The sequence below is a fragment of the Haliotis rufescens genome, unplaced genomic scaffold, assembly GCF_023055435.1.
Source record: "Haliotis rufescens isolate VD_foot unplaced genomic scaffold, xgHalRufe1.0.p SCAF_2, whole genome shotgun sequence".
Taxonomy (NCBI): Eukaryota; Metazoa; Mollusca; class Gastropoda; order Lepetellida; family Haliotidae; genus Haliotis; species Haliotis rufescens.
This window is the reverse complement of record NW_025963890.1, coordinates 26,438,562-26,460,625: the sequence shown is the minus strand read 5'-3', so window position 1 is coordinate 26,460,625 and position 22,064 is coordinate 26,438,562. Positions and strand designations below refer to the sequence as shown.

The 22,064-nt window shown below is 39.6% G+C and overlaps 1 protein-coding gene across 7 annotated transcripts in view; it reads left to right on the top strand.

Annotated features, from left to right (window-relative positions):
• Nucleotides 1–18: 18 nt before the first annotated feature.
• The window catches only part of LOC124120538 (cAMP-dependent protein kinase catalytic subunit beta), a 65,917-nt gene continuing 43,871 nt past the window's right edge, over nt 19–22,064 (top strand). For 3 of the 7 annotated variants that reach the window (XM_046483379.2, XM_046483377.2, XM_046483378.2), the window contains exon 1: nt 19–484. In XM_046483379.2, coding sequence (XP_046339335.1) covers nt 265–484 — 220 coding nt within the window. In that variant the 5' untranslated portion in view covers nt 19–264. Of the gene's footprint in view, nt 485–5,223; nt 5,332–6,325; nt 6,697–22,064 lie in introns of those variants that run through there. The other 4 variants (XM_046483384.2, XM_046483383.1, XM_046483380.2 and 1 more) reach the window with 3 other exon arrangements.

Sequence of the window (22,064 nt, the reverse complement as noted above, 5' to 3'; positions counted from 1 at the left end):
CTTCCTTTGCTCCTATTGTGTGAGGGTGCGGCGCAGAGTGCACCCCGCTCTACAGCTTCCTGGCGTCAGCACCGGATCTGCATAAACATTGAAACTAGAGCACAATTTGGTTGCCATTAGAGAGTCTGGACACAAACTAGTTGGGTCAAGGAAAGATTGTGGAAGTACAGTAAGAATTGTACGAAGTTTGTTGCGATCTGATCCCGAGATAGTGACGGATGCGAGTATCACAACAAAGAGACTGGGTTACAGTCGAATCCAAAGATGGATTTCTTCCTGGATCTGTTTGATTCTGATAAAAAGAACAGAAAGAAGGAGGAAAGTAAATTAAAGGCATCCCCTGGAAAGGGTGCTAGCTGTCCCGACCTCCCCCCACTAAGGAGAGACAAGGGGCAGCTTCTGAAGAAGTATGACACGCGGGAGGCCACTCGTGTCAAAGACGATCGCATGAGAAGGGAATTGCAAAGGTTATACTTGTGGGACGGTAAGTTTAGAGTCCATCGTAACCATTTAAGCAGACGTCCAGGGCAATATATTTGTATACATACGGCTCCTCACATCAGTTGATTGTTATGTGTGGTGATTATCAATAAACGGCACTCAAACTCGAATCATCTCCGGTAAATCCGCGTACAAGGTGTTATAGCGGGGCATTATGACTACACATGGGAGATATTGTAAGGAAGGGAGGGCTGAGCACGCTCCACAGACTAAGCGCTTGGCGTCTTTGCGGCATCTGAACATAATAACACGGCGTATATGTTGGAGACAACATTTACCTCTTACACTATTTTAACAACAATATTCTATTCAGTCGGACAATATGAACTTTTCTGTAGCAAGTTAGAATAAGACATCACATGAAACGGACGTCACACTTCCATCAAACATGATTGTAACATAATTGTCTATAAAATGTTGTTGACGTACCACACACAATGAAGAGATGAATGTACATATGGATTGGCAACAATTTTTCCCTGCATATTCCTTCGCTTAGCAAAGATCTTGACCTATCCCCTGCGCGAAAGGCGTCGTAATCCTTCAATTTTGTACGAAAAAATACATTTCTGATTTACTGACCCATGAAAGAAAATCATCCAAGTATAAGCATAGGCAACACGACCAGGACTAGGGGACGTGGAGTCGCGGGTACAAAGAAATATATCTAATATAATTAATGACAGATCACCACTTCCATGCAAATGTATACATGCCGTGAAGCACAATTATTACACTGAGAAAGAGAAAAGTGTGCTCATTCCCACTTCCCAGCATTTTCTGAAACATTTGTTTGCTCATGTTCCTCACGGACACACAACACAACTTTCGTGGATGTCCTGCATGTTGCTCACACTCACACACAACTGTCGTGGATGTCCTGCATGTTGCTCACTCTCACACACAACTGTCGTGGATGTCCTGCATGTTGCTCCCCTCACACACAACTTTCGTGGATGTCCTGCATGTTGCTCACTCACACACACAACTGTCGTGGATGTCCTGCATGTTGCTCACTCTCACACACAACTGTCGTGGATGTCCTGCATGTTGCTCCCCTCACACACAACTGTCGTGGATGTCCTGCATGTTGCTCCCCTCACACACAACTGTCGTGGATGTCCTGCATGCTGCTCCCCTCACACACAACTGTCGTGGATGTCCTGCATGTTGCTCACTCACACACACAACTGTCGTGGATGTCCTGCATGTTGCTCCCCTCACACACAACTATCGTGGATGTCCTGCATGTTGCTCCCCTCACACACAACTGTCGTGGATGTCCTGCATGTTGCTCACTCACACACACAACTGTCGTGGATGTCCTGCATGTTGCTCCCCTCACACACAACTGTCGTGGATGTCCTGCATGTTGCTCCCGTCACACACAACTGTCGTGGATGTCCTGCATGTTGCTCACTCTCACACACAACTGTCGTGGATGTCCTGCATGTTGCTCCCCTCACACACAACTGTCGTGGATGTCCTGCATGTTGCTCACTCACACACAACTGTCGTGGATGTCCTGCATGTTGCTCCCCTCACACACAACTGTCGTGGATGTCCTGCATGTTGCTCCCCTCACACACAACTGTCGTGGATGTCCTGCATGTTGCTCCCCTCACACACAACTGTCGTGGATGTCCTGCATGTTGCTCACTCACACACACAACTGTCGTGGATGTCCTGCATGTTGCTCCCCTCACACAAAACTGTCGTGGATGTCCTGCATGTTGCTCCCCTCACACACAACTGTCGTGGATGTCCTGCATGTTGCTCCCCTCACACACAACTGTCGTGGATGTCCTGCATGTTGCTCCCCTCACACACAACTGTCGTGGATGTCCTGCATGTTGCTCCCCTCACACACAACTGTCGTGGATGTCCTGCATGTTGCTCTCCTCACACACAACTGTCGTGGATGTCCTGCATGTTGCTCACTCACACACACAACTGTCGTGGATGTCCTGCATGTTGCTCCCCTCACACAAAACTGTCGTGGATGTCCTGCATGTTACTCCCCTAACACACAACTGTCGTGGATGCCCTGCATGTTGCTCACACTCACACACAACTGTCGTGGATGTCCTGCATGTTGCTCCCCTCACACACAACTGTCGTGGATGTCCTGCATGTTGCTCACACTCACACACAACTGTCGTGGATGTCCTGCATGTTACTCCCCTAACACACAACTGTCGTGGATGCCCTGCATGTTGCTCACACTCACACACAACTGTCGTGGATGTCCTGCATGTTGCTCCCCTCACACACAACTGTCGTGGATGTCCTGCATGTTGCTCACACTCACACACAACTGTCGTGGATGTCCTGCATGTTGCTCCCCTCACACACAACTGTCGTGGATGCCCTGCATGTTGCTCACACTCACACACAACTGTAGTGGATGTCCTCCATGATGCTCACTCTCACACACAACTGTCGTGGATGACCCGCATGTTGCTCACACTCACACACAACTGTCGTAGATGTCCTGCATGTTGCTCCCCTCACACACAACTGTCGTGGATGTCCTGTATGTTGCTCACTCTCACACACAACTGTCGTGGATGGCCTGCATGTTGCTCACTCTTACATACAACTGTCGTGGATGTCCTGCATGTTGCTCACTCTCACACACAACTGTCGTGGATGTCCTGCATGTTGCTCCCCTCACACACAACTGTCGTGGATGTCCTGCATGTTGCTCACTCTCACACACAATTGTCGTGGATGACCTGCATGTTGCTCACTCTCACACACAATTGTCGTGGATGACCTGCATGTTAATCTCCTCACACACAACTGTCGTGGATGTCCTGCATGTTGCTCACTCTCACACACAACTGTCGTGGATGTCCTGCATGTTGCTCCCCTCACACACAACTGTAGTGGATGTCCTGCATGTTGCTCCCCTCACACACAACTGTAGTGGATGTCCTGCATGTTGCTCACTTTCACACACAACTGTCGTGGATGTCCTGCATGTTGCTCCCCTCACACACAACTGTCGTGGATGTCCTGCATGTTGCTCCCCTCACACACAACTGTCGTGGATGTCCTGCATGTTGCTCACTTTCACACACAACTGTCGTCGATGTCCTGCATGTTGCTCCACTCACACTAAACTCGTACATCCATATTGGTTCCTTGTTTGTGGTTTACGTAAGGACACTGTGACGTACATCCATATGTACACCTTGTTTGTGGCTTTCCTTAGGACACTGTGACGTACATCCATATGTGTACCTTGTTTGTGGCTTACCTAAGGACACTGTGACGTACATCCATATGTACACTTTGTTTGTGGATTACCTAAGGACACTGTGACGTACATCCATATGTGTACCTTGTTTGTGGCTTACCTAAGGACACTGTGACGTACATCCATATGTGTAACTTGTTTGTGGTTTACCTGAGGACACCATGACGTACATCCATATGTACTCTTTGTTTGTGGCTTACCTAAGGACACTGTAACGTACATTCTTATGAATGCATGTTGCTGACTTACAGAACACAATGGCACACAGTTGTGATGCACGCTTTGCATGTTGCATTTTATTGAGTACTATGACATACAGCAGTGGTGTATGCCTTGTGAGGTGTCTTTATAGGACGGTATGCCGTATGATCACCACGTATGCCATTGTTATATCATAATGAATAATGTCGAGAACAGCCTTGCACATTGGATGACAGTGGTAACTGTCATACATGAAGGGACTAGGTGATGCTTTATTGCTTGCACTGCCTCTTCAAGCGACACCAGATTCATTAGTTTGAATCTTATTATTCTGGACTAGCCTAAGTATTGATCAGAAATCGCAATGACATTGCAAAGCAGAAATTATATTCGAGCGTTGCATGACATTTGGCATGGGAGCCACAGACACGGAGTAAACATCCATTCCACTCATCCTTGCTGAGCACTAAATTAATGCGCGCGCACACACACGCACACACACACACACACTTGACGTGTGTGTGTGTGTGTGTGTGTGTGTGTGTGTGTGTGTGTGTGTGTGTGTTCATATATTCATATATTCGAGCGTTGCATGACATATATAATTAAGTATTCTCTTCGGGTGTGTAAGCACACTTTCCAGATATTTGTGCTTGTCAAATCTCCTTTATTCCTTTATGTATAGCGACTGACTACAAACGTCTGAGTATATGGAGTAGCTTCTTGTGATCAACGACGCGTAGAAAACAACGAAATTGCATTACACTATTCTTAGTAACAGTGACAAAAGGAACCAGCCTTGAGATGTTAATGTTAAATATAGAATTGCCCCGAAGCAAATAGACTGTTATGGGTCAAGTATTTCTTGAAATGATCATCTGCACTGTCTTGTGTATATGTATATACACAAACGCTATTTCGCCACACACACTACATTTGCTTGTAGCCATCCTAAAAAGGCAGTTACTACAGTAAAATGTTTATTTGCATGCGTAAAAATACCATAACCATACACCCTTGATCTGTCTATCTCGCTAGCCAGTTAGTTATTCGGCTTCCCCGTGGCAACAAATTGCCAAATCGGTTTGCAATCACTAAAATAATACACCAACCTCATAATTAGTTAGCAATAACATAGCATCACCTATACGTATATTTTCATGTTCGTCTGAAGCCCTTGTAAAGCGGATTTAAATGAAAATCGAGTCTATCATTAGGCTAATAGCGCGAGATTCCCCGTTAATTGACGAGACGCGCTAACGTTATCGCCATTTTAAATTCTAGAACGTCAATAACAATGCCACAAATCATTGTGAAAAATAAACAAAGTATGGACCTTGAGGAAGGTAAATCGATGCCCGAGGGTAGGTTTGTTTATCGTTCACATGCTTTTACTGATGGATGAAAGATAAGTCCTGTGGTGCTCTATGTCCAGGCCTATAAGGCAAATGATCTTGGTGTGACAGGTTCAGTATCAACGCTATATTTTGGGTAGACGCTTTGGGAGTCTTGGTATAATATTGTGATTCGCGGGTACTTGTGATTGTATGTTTTGCACGAATTCATGGTATAAAAAATTTATGACTTGTTTGGAAAGTAGGCGTTAGGCTCGCTCCAAATAACAAGTTGAATTCAGTTCGAGTCATTCAAAACCCATTTATCACCCATCTTTTTGTACGTTTTTGGTCGGTTCCATATTAGGCTAGGCTACGTGTGGGGCGTCGTAATTTTGCTGTCTACAGATTAGAAATACCTTAAAGACAAACTTTGGGGGCTCTGTCTTTTCATATTTATTTGTCTGTGCTTTTGTTCGTCGATTAATTAATTTCATACTTTTGCTATATTACCTCAATTTGCGAGTTTGTTATTATTATTAGCCAAGTTAAATCTAGGCTAGAGACGGCATGGTCCTGTGGTTGGCTGTATGGCTCCCGTCTTATGTACTTTAACTAAGTTAGCGGCTACAAAAATTATACAATCAACGTATCACTGACACACACAGATTCACGAGGCTCAGTTTAGAGTTTAGCATTGTTATATCATGGATAGTACGATTTTGGAAGACTGTTCACATTTCATACTTGTAGGCTATTATTAGACTAGGTCGTCAAAGGCAAGTCTCATTTGCGCATTCATTAGGCCTAGGCGATAGAGTGTTAACAAATTCAGAGTATATAGGGCCTATTATATATATACTAATGTGTGTGTCTAAAAGCACAAAATTGCAGGAAGCTGAACTAAAAACGAGCAAGTATTCATGCCTTTATTGAAGCATGTACAGCAAAGAGGCCCTCTCAAGCCACACTGGAGGAATACATAATGTTTACGACCTACATCCCATAATACACTGCGCAGTCTGAGAACGACTCGACAGCCGCGAGAGAAAATAATTCCCAATCATTCACCATCGATCTTACGATTTTACTCGCCTTGTTGTATTTAGTGTGTATATTTCATCAAGACAACGACTTCCAAATAGGATTTTCCACACTAGACATTGCAGTTAGGAAAGTGTTAGTGTGTTTGTCGGATCGCAGGCACGGAAGAATACTGTTGTCAGCCATTCGTTTTCATGGTGGAAAGGCCTTGTAGACTATATTATAGTGACCTTGTGTTTGGATTTTCTGTAACAATCATTCACGAAAGAGCCTCCTTTTAGGGGAGTTACACCCAAGAAAAGGATATGGGTAATACTGCCACGGCGAAAAAGGGTGATCCGGCTGAAAATGGTGAGCAGATATGTGCAAATAACAGCAGGATATGGGTCAAATTTGTTAGCCTGATGCTTTGACTGTGGAACCTTGCAATGGCTTCTCGTCGTCACTATATCTGGTGTGCATTGCCTTACAGATAGGGTTGCATACATAGTATTTTACCTTCTTCTCTTTGGTACCACTACATTGCTATGATTTGAACAATATTGTCGTTAATTATGTACAATTTATACAGTATATGTCACTTTGACAGGTGACTAGTTGTCATGGAAACTGAGGACCCATCACGTTCATTACAGCTTCAAGCAGTCATGTATCATAGTTGATGTTCATTGAAGACAATTACATCTCTTTGCTGATGTTTTGCAGTTTCTACCGTGAAATCTGACATTATTTGCCCCAGGAATATCTCATAATTTGAACAAATGTAGAAGATGTGCATCAGTTATTTGAAGTACAGTGTGTCCTTTTAATATCTTCTTTGCTGTTCTTTCATTTTATACTCCATGGGTATTCTGCACATTAAAACAATCTCATTAAGTGACATTGAGGTATCGGAAAGACTTCTGCCCGTATCCCCCCCTCCAAAAGTTTATGTATGCATTGACACTCAATCCTTTTCATTTTGTGTGTGTGTGTGTGTATGTTAGGAGATATGGGCGGAAGTCTTACCCAGTTATCAACATACTCTTTCAGACCACCTTTAGAATACAGTACCACAACTTCTCGTGAGGACAATCCCTGCCTTAGGTCACATGTCTCCAAAACAAGCAACTAGTTTTTGTGAGAATCGGCCAGACGCGAACTTGCAACCTTCAGATTGATATAGCACAACAGCTAACCGACTGAGCTACATCCACACTGTAAAACTAAGTGCAAATTTACCTAGTCATGCCTACCCGTGAAGATTCCGGGGTAGAAATAGGTCTTCAGCATGTCAGCAACCCATGCTTACCGTAAAAGGTGACTATCCTTGTCGTAAAAGACGACTAACGGGATCGGGTGATCAGGCTCGCTGACTTGGTTGATGCATGTCATCGATCCGAATTGCGTGGATCGATGCTCGTGATATCAATCACTGGATTGTCTGGTCCAGACTCGATTATTTACAGACTGCTGTCATATATAGCTGGAATATTGCTGAGTGCAGCGTTTAACAACAAACCAACAACCTAGTCATGCCTACAACATTACGGAACTGAAAAGGGTCGAATAAGTGACGAACTCTTATGAAGGTTATGGGTATGCATGTGCATTCCTGTGCATAATAATGGAAATTGTAAATTGAAACAATAATATATGTATATTAGTTCCCAATTTTGATCATTTTAGCCACTTGAATTAAGAAAAAAAATGAAATAAACGTAAAAATTCAGAAGCAAAATAGGCCTACCTTTAGAATACAGTACCACAAACTTGTTCAAACACGTCATAATACCCTAGGATGTAATGTGTGTAATTTTATGGCCAGATACACTGGCGAAACAATCCCCTGTGACGTCAATGGTCATCAAGTGTACACAAGCTCTTCTCGATGATCTACATGAGCCTGAGGCGATGCATTTTGCAGCAGAAGCCAGTTTATGAACATGTCTATTTTTGATATATATTATTTTTTTTGGTTTCTACTTAACCGTGTTAACTCAGTAAGATATATGGATTGTAAACATGGTAAATGGGAACTAATACCGTATTCGACGTAATAAGCGCCCTGGGCGCTCTCAAAATTAGAAATAGGGGGCTCTTATTAGAATATTATTTTGGTAAAAAAAACAGAGTTGAAAGATACATTTTGTGGTTTATGCTGACAGCCTGAAATGTTTATGTACGACAGATATATTTTTCAGAATTTAATTCCCCATAATTAACGGTGCATATAACACACGAGTGTGTATTATATACGAATAAATAAGTCTTGTGTACATTGATCAATCGGAAGGGTGCTAATTGGGATTGTTCACTCGCCAATATATTAGCAAATATCGTCGTGGGCGCTTATTAGAGCGGGGCGCTTATTACGTCGAATACGGTAAGCATATTTTATTTTTTCACTTAGGCAGTTTTAATAATAATAAGTCCATTTATACTGCGCCAGATTCCATTCACCAAGTTAATGCTCATGGCGCTACATAGTTGTAGCAAATAGTGCTGATGAAAGGTGAGTAGAGCTAGAGTGGATAGTGTTGTCTGAAAAGGTATGTTTTCAGATGAGCCTTAAAGGATGCAAACAATGATGACAGCTTAAGATCAGATGGTAGTTTGTTCCACAGCGAGGAAGCGCAGAACTGGAAAGATCTCTGACCAAAAGTTTTGAGACATCTTTCTGGGACTTTGGAATAACAGGTGCTTATTCTGAGAAGAAAGACATCTGGAAGGCTTGTATTTAGGCAGTAGTTCGTTAAGATATAATGGGCCTGTTTCCATGTAGCATTTGTAGGCCAGGGTTAGAATTTAGAATTCAATTCTGGCTTTGAGTGGTAATCAGTGCAGCAACTGTGCTGACATCAGAGCAGGTGTTACTGGAGTCCATTTTGATGTCTTCGTGACAATACGTGCTGCTGTATTTTGTACACATTGGAACCTGTGGAGTTGTTCATTTGTTGTGTTACTCATGAGACTACTGCAATAGTCAAGCCGTGATATGACAAAAGATCTAGTCAAAGTGTGTGCAGCTTCTTTTGTAAGTAGATGCCGAACGCTTCCAATGTTGCTGAGATGAAACAAGCAGGACTTTGAGATATGGCTTACATGTTGTTCCATAGTTAGTCCACAGTCAGTTTCATTATTATACACAGGAATGCAGTTTTTTATTTATATATTTTTTGATGTTGCACACATCAAAACGTCGCCAGTCCGATCACTATCTACTGTGGGACTTCTTTAGAATACATAAATAAAGATTGTAGTGACATGTTTGGATACAGGGCTTAATTTTCGACCTGAGACAGGGGTCTAAGGGGATTGTACATCCTGAAGAAACGAAGTGTGCAAATAAATGCACTTCAGAGCTCTAGATAAGCTTTTGGTTATTTGGGTATTTTACCCAGGGGTTTGATTATGATTGGGTATTCACAGTTGTTGGAGGGTATTCAATTGTTTGTACCCACCTGTTTCTTTACATTTGGGCATATAACATGAAAACTTGTTTCATAAGAATCACTGTAAATCACTAAAACTAAATGAATAGTAGTATACCTGTGTGTCTTGCTTGCAGCTCCCTCAAGCATTGTAAAAAAGGTGCTATTTTTTAACCGCCAATCAGCGCCTGTTGAAGATCATTATTCAAGTTTGTTTGTCTCACATGTTTTTCCGATCAGCTGATACACAATCGCTTATCTAATAGTTGTAATTATTATATGCATTATTTTATTTTATAGCGTATTTATCATGTTTATAACAAATGTTATATTTGGGATAACACTTTCTGAGTAAAGTACAAATTGTAGTACTTTCTATCCCCCCGGCATATGATGCGGGGGAATATAGCGATCAGCCAGTCTGTCTGTCCGTCCGTCCGTAATCATTTCCTTTTCCGGGGCAGAATTCCAAAACCTTTCAGTGTATTTGATCGAAACTTGGCAAATCTATCAGGCACATACTGAAGTGGTGCCTTTTGATATTTTGGGATGTTTCTAATTTTTATGTTTTAAATTTTTTATGGAATGAAGTTGGACATAGACTCAATTGGGGATTGGGTTCATTTCCGGGGCAGAATTCAAAAACCATTCAGTGTTTTTGATCGAAACTTGGCAAATCTTTCAGTCTCATACTTAAGTTGTGCCTTTTGCTATTTAGGAATTTTATAAATTTTAATTTTTTACGTTTCCATGGGAACAAGTTGGACTTAGGTTCTATAGGGTAGAGTTCGTTTCCGGAGCATAACTCAAAACCTATTCAAAAGTTCCTAACAAAACTTTGCATGTCTATCTGACTTGCTGAACTGGTACCTTTTGCTATTTAGGAATTTTATGAATTTATATTTTTTAAGTTCCCATGGCAACAAGATGGAGTTAAGTTTTAATATAGGGTGGGTTCACTTATTGAATAAAACAAATAAACCGTTAAATATATCCATACCAAACATGGCATGTCTATCTATATATATAGTAATAATTAAATAAGTGGAGTAAGATTGAACACAGTTTTAATAGGCTAGCGCTTTCAACTCATACCACGTACGAGTTTCATCAGTCCATAACTGAATAACAGACATGAAGTAGTAACGTATAGTTACGTGACGTCATAACTTTTAGGAAACTATGACGTCACCATACCAAGGTGACAATGGACAAATAACTTACACCTTTACATTTAACTTAGGCGCGTATTTATGAATGAAATGTTGCTCTTTTTGAAACAATGTAGGTTCATGATCAAAATTTAGCTTATATAGCGGGAAAACTAAAAAGTTGCCCTTTCCACATGCTTCTAAATGTTCACTGAGTGGACTACGAAGGCGCATCGGTAATAGATACAAAGGTGGGGATAAACTAAAGAATATTAAAACATATGGCCGACAACAGGGTCCCAACGGACCAGGACGTGATTATAAAAACAAATCGTTTGGAAACAAGTGTAATGGTGACAACGTTACCTACATCGGCAATGCAATCAAGAAATATTTTTTAGCAAGAGGCAGTTTCCACGAAAAGCCAAGACTCGCAAGGTGGAAAAGGCAGGGAATCACATAAAAGATCCTAAAATCATAAACCTATCTTGTCATCCCCTCAGTGTAAATGAAGTCAGTTTACTGAAAAAAGGTTTAAAGTTTACACCTACACCTACGCCCAATCAGGAGGCTATCAAAACAGACTAAAAGAACTTTACTCGAAAAGTGAGACTGGCTGAATATTTTGAACCTGAAGAGGACAACGACGTTAAATGGGATGATGACGCAGGCAATAGGAAATATGGTGAAAGTCTGGTGAAAAATAAATCCAGTTTTATACCTCCACTCGGGAGAGAAAAATATTTGGAAGACTTTTGTGACAGACTTGAAAGTGCTCCTATTTATGTAAAACAAACAAAACAAAACCTATGTGAATTGAAAGGCCTTACTAATCTTAAAAATAATACAGACATCGTTATTAAAGAAGCCGATAAAGGGGGTGCTATTGTTATTATGAATAAATCATTTTATCAAAGAAAGATAATGTCCATTTTAAATGATGATCAATATTATAGCAATTCTAGTAAAAGAGAAGAAAAATCTGTCCAGAATAAGGTTAAGAAATTGTTAGATAAGTATGATGACGAAATTCTAGACAAAGAAAAGGACTATCTTACCAATTTTGAACCTAAAACCGCTATTTTTAGGGTCTACCCAAACTACGTAAAAGTAAATGTATTCAAAAGGAAATTAATGATAAAAATTGTGAAGTTATTTCTATTGAAAATCTCGAAGATTTACCATTTAGACCAATTGTGGGAGGACCCGAGAGCTGTACTCAGCGTCTTAGCAATTTCATAGATGTTATTCTTAAGCCTTTATGTAAACATGTAAAAAGTTTTCTCAGAGATGACATTGATTTTTTATGTAAATTACCTACTGAGGTACCGGAAGGATCTATGTTAGTTAGTTTTGATGTTGTTAGTTTGTATAGTAATATTGAAACTGAGCTCGGGCTGGAAGCTATCAAATACTGGCTGAAAGAATACCGCCATGAAATATCAGATAGATTTTCGGATGAGTTTATCATTGATGCATTAAAGTTGGTTATTACCAATAACATGTTTTATTTTGATGGATCTTATTATTCCCAAAAGAAAGGAGTACTAAGGTAGCCCCTACTTATGCAACCCTTGTGTTGGGATTTGTTATATGATAAGGTGAGAGATACTCTTGGTGAATCTATGAAAGAACAAATTGAATATTCATGGAAAAGGTTTTTAGACAACTGTTTTATCATATTAAAAACCAGTGAAAGTCAACTTACAGCTGTTCATGAAATTTTAAATTCACTTAATGCGTCACTCAATTTCACTATGGAAAAAAGCGAATCCAGTTTAACCTTTCTCGATGTAAGAATCAATTTACTATCTGGGAGATTTGTACAAACTGATATTTTTTATAAAGATACTGATACACACCAATATTTGGATTTCGGATCATGTCACCCGTATCATACAAAACGAAATATCCCTTACTGTCTCGCAAGACGTATTTGTACCATTGTTTCCGGGAATGATGTTAAAACTACCCGCCTTGCTGAACTTAAGAGTTTCCTTCTGGATCAAAATTATCCAGCAAAGCTAATTGAAGGTAGCATACAGAAGGCGCTAAGTATTAAGCAACTAAAACTGAGAGAAAAGTCTGAAGAAAACAATATGGGGAATAATTTAACTCTAGTATCTACCTTCAACCCTAATCATGAAAAGACATTTTCCATGGTTCAACGATACCTGCCTATTTTGAATCAAAGTATTAAAATGGAGAAGATATTGAGCAAATACAAAATTATCAACAGCCAGAGACAACCCAAAAATCTTAGAAAGATTTTGACAAGTTCTAAATTTGATTCTGTTGTCATCACTCCACAGGTGTCTAAGTGCGGTGACAAACGTTGCCTAACTTGCAGCAATATAATTAATTGAAGGCTGTTCAGTCCAAATTACAAAGGACACTAAATTTACTGTAAAACAAAATATGACTTGTGATACTAGAAATGTTATTTACTTGATTGTTTGCAGTGGATGCAATGAAAAGTATATCGGAAAGACAGAACTTAAATTAAAAAGAAGAATGAATCTTCACCGTTCACAAATAAAGCAGCCACACAACCGCACGATTCCACTCAGTGAACATTTAGAAGCATGTGGAAACGGCAACTTTTTAGTTTTCCCGCTATATAAGCTAAATTTTGATTATGAACCTACATTGTTTCAAAAAGAGCAACATTTCATTCATAAATACGCGCCTAAGTTAAATGTAAAGGTGTAAGTTATTTGTCCATTGTCACCTTGGTATTGTGACGTCATAGTTTCCTAAATGTTATGACGTCACGTAACTATACGTTACTACTTCATGTCCGTTATTCAGTTATGGCCTGATGAGACTTGTACGTGGTACGAGTTGAAAGCGCTAGCCTATTAAAACTGTGTTCTAACTCTCAGGCACAATATAGTAATACATGTAATTAAATAAGTGGAGTAAGATTGAACACAGTTTTAATAGGCTATATATATATATAAAAAGCACATACTGAACTGGTGCCAGTTGATATTAAGGAAGTTAATAAGTTTTAGAAATGTTTATTATCCCCCGCCGCGCGAAAGCGCGAAGCGGGGGATATAGTATTCACGACCGTCCGTACGTCCGTCCGTACGTCCCACCTGTTTGTTGCCGCGATATCTCAAGAACTAAACACTGGATTGTCTTCATATTTGGAACTATGGTGTATATGCAGACACCAGTCGGTTTTGGTGACCTTGACCCCATTTTCAAAAGCTGACTCACCCCTGTGGCATCAGTAGCCATGCCTATGCCTTCCTAGTTCCTTACTATGATCCACATATCCTTACATTGTATCCTCCCATGCTTTTCTGTGACAAACTCACCCAACGAATTATTAAAAGCCTGTCATTCATGCATACTTGTGAATTCAACATCTGACGCTTGGCGCTGTCCGCGCCATATTGTCTCATTCCTCATCACTCAGTATCATGTAGATTACGGAATGGGACAAGTGTACCAAATGGCGTCGGAGTTCACTCGTAGGTGTCCATAGACTAAAGTCATGTGACATCATGCCTACCTGTAGTCTTCGTACGTGTCCGTCACCTTTTTTACCCTTTATATAATGTCTTAGGGGGGTGGGGGCAGTCTAAGGCGCCGCGATTCGCTGTGAAGAGTTAGGTCCCTTGGGCACGCCAGAAACCTATAATTGTGGGTTCGAATCCTGGTTCGCCCCGATTATGTTTCAAGCACCATACCCGTGCTCGTGGGTTTCACCGAATTGGTAAATGTCAGAGAGCTGCATCACTTTGGGCTTTCCTCCCACATTAAGCTGACACAGCGCAATATAACTGGAATACTGTAAGAAGCAGCGTTAAACCCAACTCACTCACTCACTCATAACGTCTTAGGCATGACTAGGTAAATTTGCACTAAGTTTTACAGTGTGGACGTAGCTCAGTATGTTAGCTGTTGGGCTACCAATCCGAAGATCGTGAGTTTGCTTCCGATGGATTCTCACAAAAACTAAAAACTAGTTGCTGGTCTTTGAGACCTAAGGCAGAGATTGTACTATAGTCCTAGAGGAATTTTAGAAATTTCTATTTTTTTTCCCGTTTCCATGGCAACAAGTTGGTCTTAGGTTCCATAAGGGTGGTGTTCATTTCCGGAGTGTAACACAAAACTGTTAAATACCTTCTTACAAAACTTTGCATATCTACCAGGCACATGCTGAATTGTTGCCTTTTGCTATTTATAAATTTTAGAAATTTATTTAAGTAATAACACAACTCAGTTACATATTCTATCATAAACTGTAATTAATTCACCAGTAAGGTAAGAACCTTTTTAGTGCTGCAATAAGGCCATTTACAAAAAGGTCAGTGAACATAGTTCACAGGAGCTAATGCATTGCACACAACTGGACATGTCATATTGGTGGGGGATATGAGTATTTCATGCTTGTTTTTTTCAATATACCTCTATGTGAGAGGCATTGAACACAAGTAGCATCTAGGGATGTCACGATAAGACATGTCTCCTGGTATGATATGCATCACAATACTTTGCTCACGATATCATACATATCGCGATACAATTTTGCATTTATTTATGATTCATTGGGTATAAACGTTAATAAAGGCTTGCAACTTCCTGAATATCTGCTCTCGTATTGGAAAATATATATGTCTCATTCAATCAGTACTTTATTGTACCTGAGTGTCATACTGTCAACAGAAGTATTTTCTATCATTAAAGAAATAGCAAATTCCCTGTTCATGAAGTACCTTAGATATGCCCACAAAAAGAAATGATTGAGTATATGGGTCCATCTGTGACACAATACAGAAATAAAATATGAATCGATTACAGGATTAAAATATGAATCGATACAGGTAAGTGCGTTTCACATATCATATTGTCAGAGAATATTATCGTTGTATTGGTGAATCGTGACATCTGTAGTCAATAAAAAGTGATCATCCCTAAGAAAAGAAAGAGCTACAGATAACCTGCCTATTTGCGTAAAATTACCCCCCCCCCCCCCCTAAATAAATATATATATTCAAACCCAATTACTTTCATTTAATTTTCGTACAGAAGCGCATGTATTTAATGAAAAACTCAAATGTATAGAAACAGCACGAGTAAATGCCCAATTAAGCTTTTTAAGCATGCATACAGCGAAGCTAATTTTTCGAAACTAAATTACAAGCTTATTTACTTTCAGAGTCAAGCCTGTATTGAGAACCGCTATATACATCTAAAACATTATTGCATACACTTTTTAATCTCAAAATGTTTACCTATTAGAGTGATGAATAGAATATGGATTACCTAATCAAAAATGTAATAACCCAATTAACATGATTAAGATAGAAACCTTCAAGTAAAAACTCAATTGCTCAAAAAGTTATCTGGAGATCTGATGTCTTGCAGAGTTACTAGTTCTCGCCGCACATTGCTCCTAGCAATTTTTAGGTGGGGGGGGGGGGTGGGTCCTTGACGTTAGTGGCTAGATTATCCCCCGCCTAACAAAGTTGGCGGGGGATACAGAAACGGGCTCCGTCCGTCATGTTTCGTTTCCGGAGCATAACTCTGAAACGGTTCAATATTTTTTCATGAAACTTTGCAGGTCTGTCAAGTACATGCTGAACTGGTGCCTTTTGCTATTTAGAAATTTTAGAAATGTTTATTTTTTACATTTCCATGGCAACAAGATGGACTTAGGTTCCAAACTCTTCTTTTTTTTAACAATTTCCATGAAAAGTTCCACCTCGGTTAAAAAAGGTTAGGATTTGTTTAGATTTAATTATTCTGCAACAGGGGTGGGGGATATGGCCACGTTAGTGGCAAACTCTTGTTAGTATTTGAATCTAGGAACACCCTAAATCTTTTAGAATTAGGGTTCTGTGAGGGTAGGGTTCGTTTCCGGAGCGTTACTCATAAACCATTCAATATTTTTTCATGAAACTTTGCATGTTTGTCAGGTACATGCTGAACTGATGCCTTTTGCTATTTAGCAATTTTAGAAATGTTTATTTTTTACGTTTCCGTGGCAAATAGATGGACTTAGGTTCCAAACTCTTCTTTTTTTTACAATTTCCATGACAAGTTCCACCTCGGTTAAAAAAGGTTAGGATTTGTTTAGATTTAATTATTCTGCAACAGGGGTGGGGGATATAGCCACGTTAGTGGCAAACTCTTGTTAGTATTTGAATCTAGGAACACCCTAAATCTTTTAGAATTAGGGTTGTGACGACGATCTCATGACTTCCATGCTTTTCAAACACTGAATATTAGACCGTCACATGGCTCATTGTGATGTAAAGGTATGAGGTTTATAGACTGAAAAAATCTAAGTCTCAATCTCTATACTATAATTATGTAACTCTTTAGTAAGTTTTTGTTAAATAAGTTGTTTCAATTTGAGGTCTATTTTGGGATATGAAACCCCTGATTGACCAATCAGAATGAAGTATTTTCCAAAGTTGTGGTATTATGTACTCAAAGGCAAAAGTTATTGTGACATAATAAGAACAATGAAAACAGTTGAAACCATTTTCCTGCCATGAGTGGAATGACATCACATGGAAAGAACATTGTTTGAACTCCTGCCATATGAAAATGAGCTGAGTTCACACAGAGAGCACAAGTATGTCCACCTAAAGTACTCATGGAAATGAAAAAAACCTGTTTTGCTGGATTTAATAATCGACACAAAGCATTACGTAGATGTAAATACGAAATAACAAAACAACTGGAAAAGTACTAGTCTGGATTTGCTAGTTTTATCTCAGTGCTCAATACAAAATGTACTTTACAGGAGGTAATTTGTAGGCACTTTCAACATTCAAAAATAAAACTAAGCCCAAATTGACATGGCAGAAACAAGCTATAGGCATTATGCAAATTAGCCTTGGAAAAAAGTTATCAAAACAACAATAAAAATAACAGCTATGTTCATGTACATAATAATAATGACATGTAAGTTGTTGTTTGAGAAGGGAATATGTTACTTTTACGTTCTGATATTTTGACGATGATTCACTATCCCACAAAACCACTCACAAATCACTAACCACTGACAAATCACATGCACGTGGGTTTCAAGCACCTGTTTTCACCTGTCGTCATAGGTCATGGACATTCACCTTGATCTACTAACACCTGGTTATGCTCAGTTTCACAAGTCTGTTTTGTTCATATTTTTACACACTTTTACGTGTAAAAAGACATAAAAACCTTTGATACGCTGTATTTGTGCCAAGGCCCTATTAGTACTAATTGAGTTGTTTGAATATTTATATATTTTGTATATTAACTGCATTTATTTAAAATCTGAGATAAAAAACCCAGTTTTTTTTTCATTTCCGTGAGTACTTTAGTGCATTGATGCAGACATGACACCTTTTTCCTTTCAAGGCTACTTAATGTTGAAGAAAACTCTGGGGAGTGGCATTCCATATCAGAGGATGACATCACAAGCGTTCTCTTTATATCCAAGACATGTTTGATTAGTGACACATCAGGGTAAGACATTAACATTAAGAACACTAACGTGTTGGCCAATGCACGTGTTGTTTGCACTGCTGGAGATGTTGATGTGTTATCTGTACAGGTAGACAGCAGTTGTCATATCAAACTAGTCTGAAGCTCATTTTGGACCGGTGGTTGATGTGAAAGAACGAGAGTTTTAGATAAAACAAATTAAACAACTAGTCCCACCAAGTCTTCACTAGTCTTGAACAAACAGACTAGTGACCATGTCTATCCCCGATCAGGATTGGCCTTCTGGCTGGGAAACTCAAACAGATGCCATAGGTGTGTAGACATAGTTGGTCTGTCCTCACCAATACGCACTTGCTACCTAGGATTGTATGGGCTTGGAGAATTCCTGTCACCCACTCTGAAACCTGTGGCTGCATATTATCATTTAGTTACTTGCAAGACCAAGCTCAAATGTGTAAAAGCCTTCTTTGATAAGGTGATATTGGAACCAAAAGTAGGCTGTCAATATGTCACACATGCAAAGCCACTTCATAGTTTACTGGTAACTAAAAACATCCTGCAATATAAACATTAATCCATGTTTGAAAATCTTGTTTCAAATTGTATATGGCGCAAGTTGTATTCCAAAACAAGGTCATGATAAATATCCATTCCAGTGTTTAGAGTCCCTTATTCATGTTATTAACTGTTTGTGTTTGAAATTGCTTTTTATTGGACAGCTCATATTTGGCATGCAATTTCATGGGACAATTTCAAAGAAAACACTTATTTTTTTACACTGTGTCTCGAGTTCTCAATAATTGAGATTTTTTATATATATATTTTTTTAATTTATCAGTCTTAAAAAGTTCTGAAGAATCAATAATTTAAGTATTCTTTCCCCTACATATCAGATATTTTCATAGTGAAATTGACAAGAATTTCTCATCCCAAGTTGAGTGTTACTACTTTTCATTTGGTTCATCTAACATGTCTAACAAGTCTAACACAATTTAGAAACATTCTTTACTGTATTTTCTTTTTTTAACTAAACTCACACCTAAGAACAAGTGGTGGGTATTGGCCTGACTTCCATATTGCAATTTATTGCAGTGATGATTCATGTATTGCGATTTCTGAGATGCTTCTCTAAAAGATCGAAGTCCTGCGATAAAGTACCGGTACACTTTTTGTGATATGTCGTAATGGGCTAATGTCTTGACGCTCAAGTTACTCCCCCCATGATCTACAGTGTTTCTGGTGGCATTTTATCTGCCGGTCATGTGGGCCGATAGCAAAACCAAAATACCGGTCCAGCTAAAATTTACTTGTCCGATAAATAGAGAATCTCACCCTCGTGTCTTTTGATATCAAACATATCAATGCTCCCACTGATGCTTGTCGAGTTTTTCCACTTGCACCAACGTGTCTTGATATATTTTATATCAAAAGACATGAGGGTGAGACTTTATTTATCATCCAACATCATTCTTTCAACTTTTTCAGTTTGAAGACAGTAATAAGCAGTGTCTTAAGTGTAAAAAGTAATGCTTACTGCTTCTTGGCCCCATTCCTCAAAGTGATCTTAGCTCTAAGGTGATCATAAGTCCCATACTTTAACATGGGTTTATGATCACCATAGCGCTAAGATCGCTTTGAGGAATGTGGCCCAGTAGCCGAGCCATTAGTGATGTCATTTGATTGTGACGTCATGGTAACCAATGATGTCACAATGACTTGCAAAGCATTGTGATGCAATTTCATTGCAGTGATATCTGCAATGTAGATATGTCTTGATCTCACCCAAGCATATCTCCTGTGGGAGACAGTTTTGGTTGATAATAAAAGATCTAAAACTATGTACAACACCTTTTCGAACAACCATATTGATAGTTGTTTGGCCATTATAATGAGAGGTGATTTAATGTCATCAAAGCTGCCAACTTGACAAAGGACACGTCAGCAGTGGGTGCATGTGAAATACAGTACATCTGTCAGAACAGTTCCTTGTCATTCAGGATCGATGACATGCATCAACCAAGTCAGCTAGCCTGACCACCCGATCCCGGTGACTAACAGGATCGGGTGGTTAGGCTGGCTGACTTGGTTGATGCATGTCATCGATCCCAATTGCGTGGATTGATGCTCATAATATTGATCACTGGATTGTCAGGTCCAGACTCAATTATTTACAGACCGCCGTCAAATAGCTGGAATATTGCTAAGTGTGGCGTTAAAAAAAGCAACCAACCAATCAACCTTGTCATTCAGAACTTGGTACTTGTGCTTATGTACACTTTGCTAAGTAAAACCAATTAGGTGAAAATATGCCTGCTTTTGACACACGATGTACTGGTATTTTAAACGTTTTGTGATATGTATTCATTAGTATTTCGAACATTTTTGAAAAAAACATTTAAGTTAGAGATATGAGTGAGTGAGTGAGTAGGGTTTAACGCCGCTTTTAACAGAATTCCAGTCATATCGCGGCGTGTCAGCTTAGTGTGGGAGGAAAGCCGGAAGTGATGCAGGTCTCAGACTTCCACTTCGGTGAAACCCATGAGCACAGGTATGGTGCTGACAAAACTAGAAACATAATCGGGGCGAACCGGGTTTCGAACCCGCAATTATAGGTTTCTGGCGTGCCCAAGGGACGCAACTCTACACAGCGAATCCCGGCGCCTTAGACGACTGGGCCACCAGTGCCCCTTAGAGATATGAAATGTTAGAGAGAGAAGTGAAATGGGGTCAAGTTTTCTTAGAAAATTACTGAAGCTCAAGAGATTTTGCAAGCTCATCATCTAAGAGATACTAATTAAGACTCTTAGAAAATTGGTGTCATAAATTCTATTTTTTCCAGAGCTGGTTCCCTGCTACATGTTCTTAGATTTTTTGCAAAATATCCTGTCTTCATTGGGGACGCAATTCCTGGGAAACATGAATGTTTCCACTTTTAACCTTTTAATTATTGTGATAGTTAGCGAAAATAATATATTGAAAGTCTACGAAAATTTAGGTTGGAGAAAGTCATAAAATATTATCTTTTGCTTTACGCTTTGTCAGAAACCTGTGAAGATTCGGGTAGAATATGTCTTCAGCAACCCATAGTTGCCGTGAAAGGCAACTATGCTTCGTAAGAGGCGACTAACAGGATCAGGTGGTCAGGCTCGCTGACATGGTTGTTGCGTGTCATCATATCCCAATTGCGTGGATCGATGTTCATGATGTAAATCACTGGATTGTCTGGTCCAGAATTGATTATTTACAGATCGCCGTCATATAGCTGGAATATTGCTTAGTGCAGGGTCAACATGTATGTTAAAACTATTTATCCATCAAACCAGGACTTTGTCGTTTTTGTCTAATTTTGTGGTTGATCTGGCTTGATCACTTTTTTGAATACCTTTTCTGCAGGAACCTTCCTTAGAGCATAGAATTCTATTAATTGTTTGTATATTTCCCAACAATTCTTTTGTAGGTATCCAGTTCTATCAGAACTCTGGTCAGGAACAACCACATCACATACGCACCCTGCTGAGATTTTGTCATTTAGAGGCATGTCATATATCTTTGCTGCTTCTGAAAGGTTGTTGTTGGATACATCCTCAATAAAGATCTGGGTTAGAATAGGTCTTCAGCAACCAATGCTTGCCATAAAAGGCCACTATGCTTGTCGTAAGAGGCGTCTAATGGGATTTGGTGGTCAGGCTCGCTGACT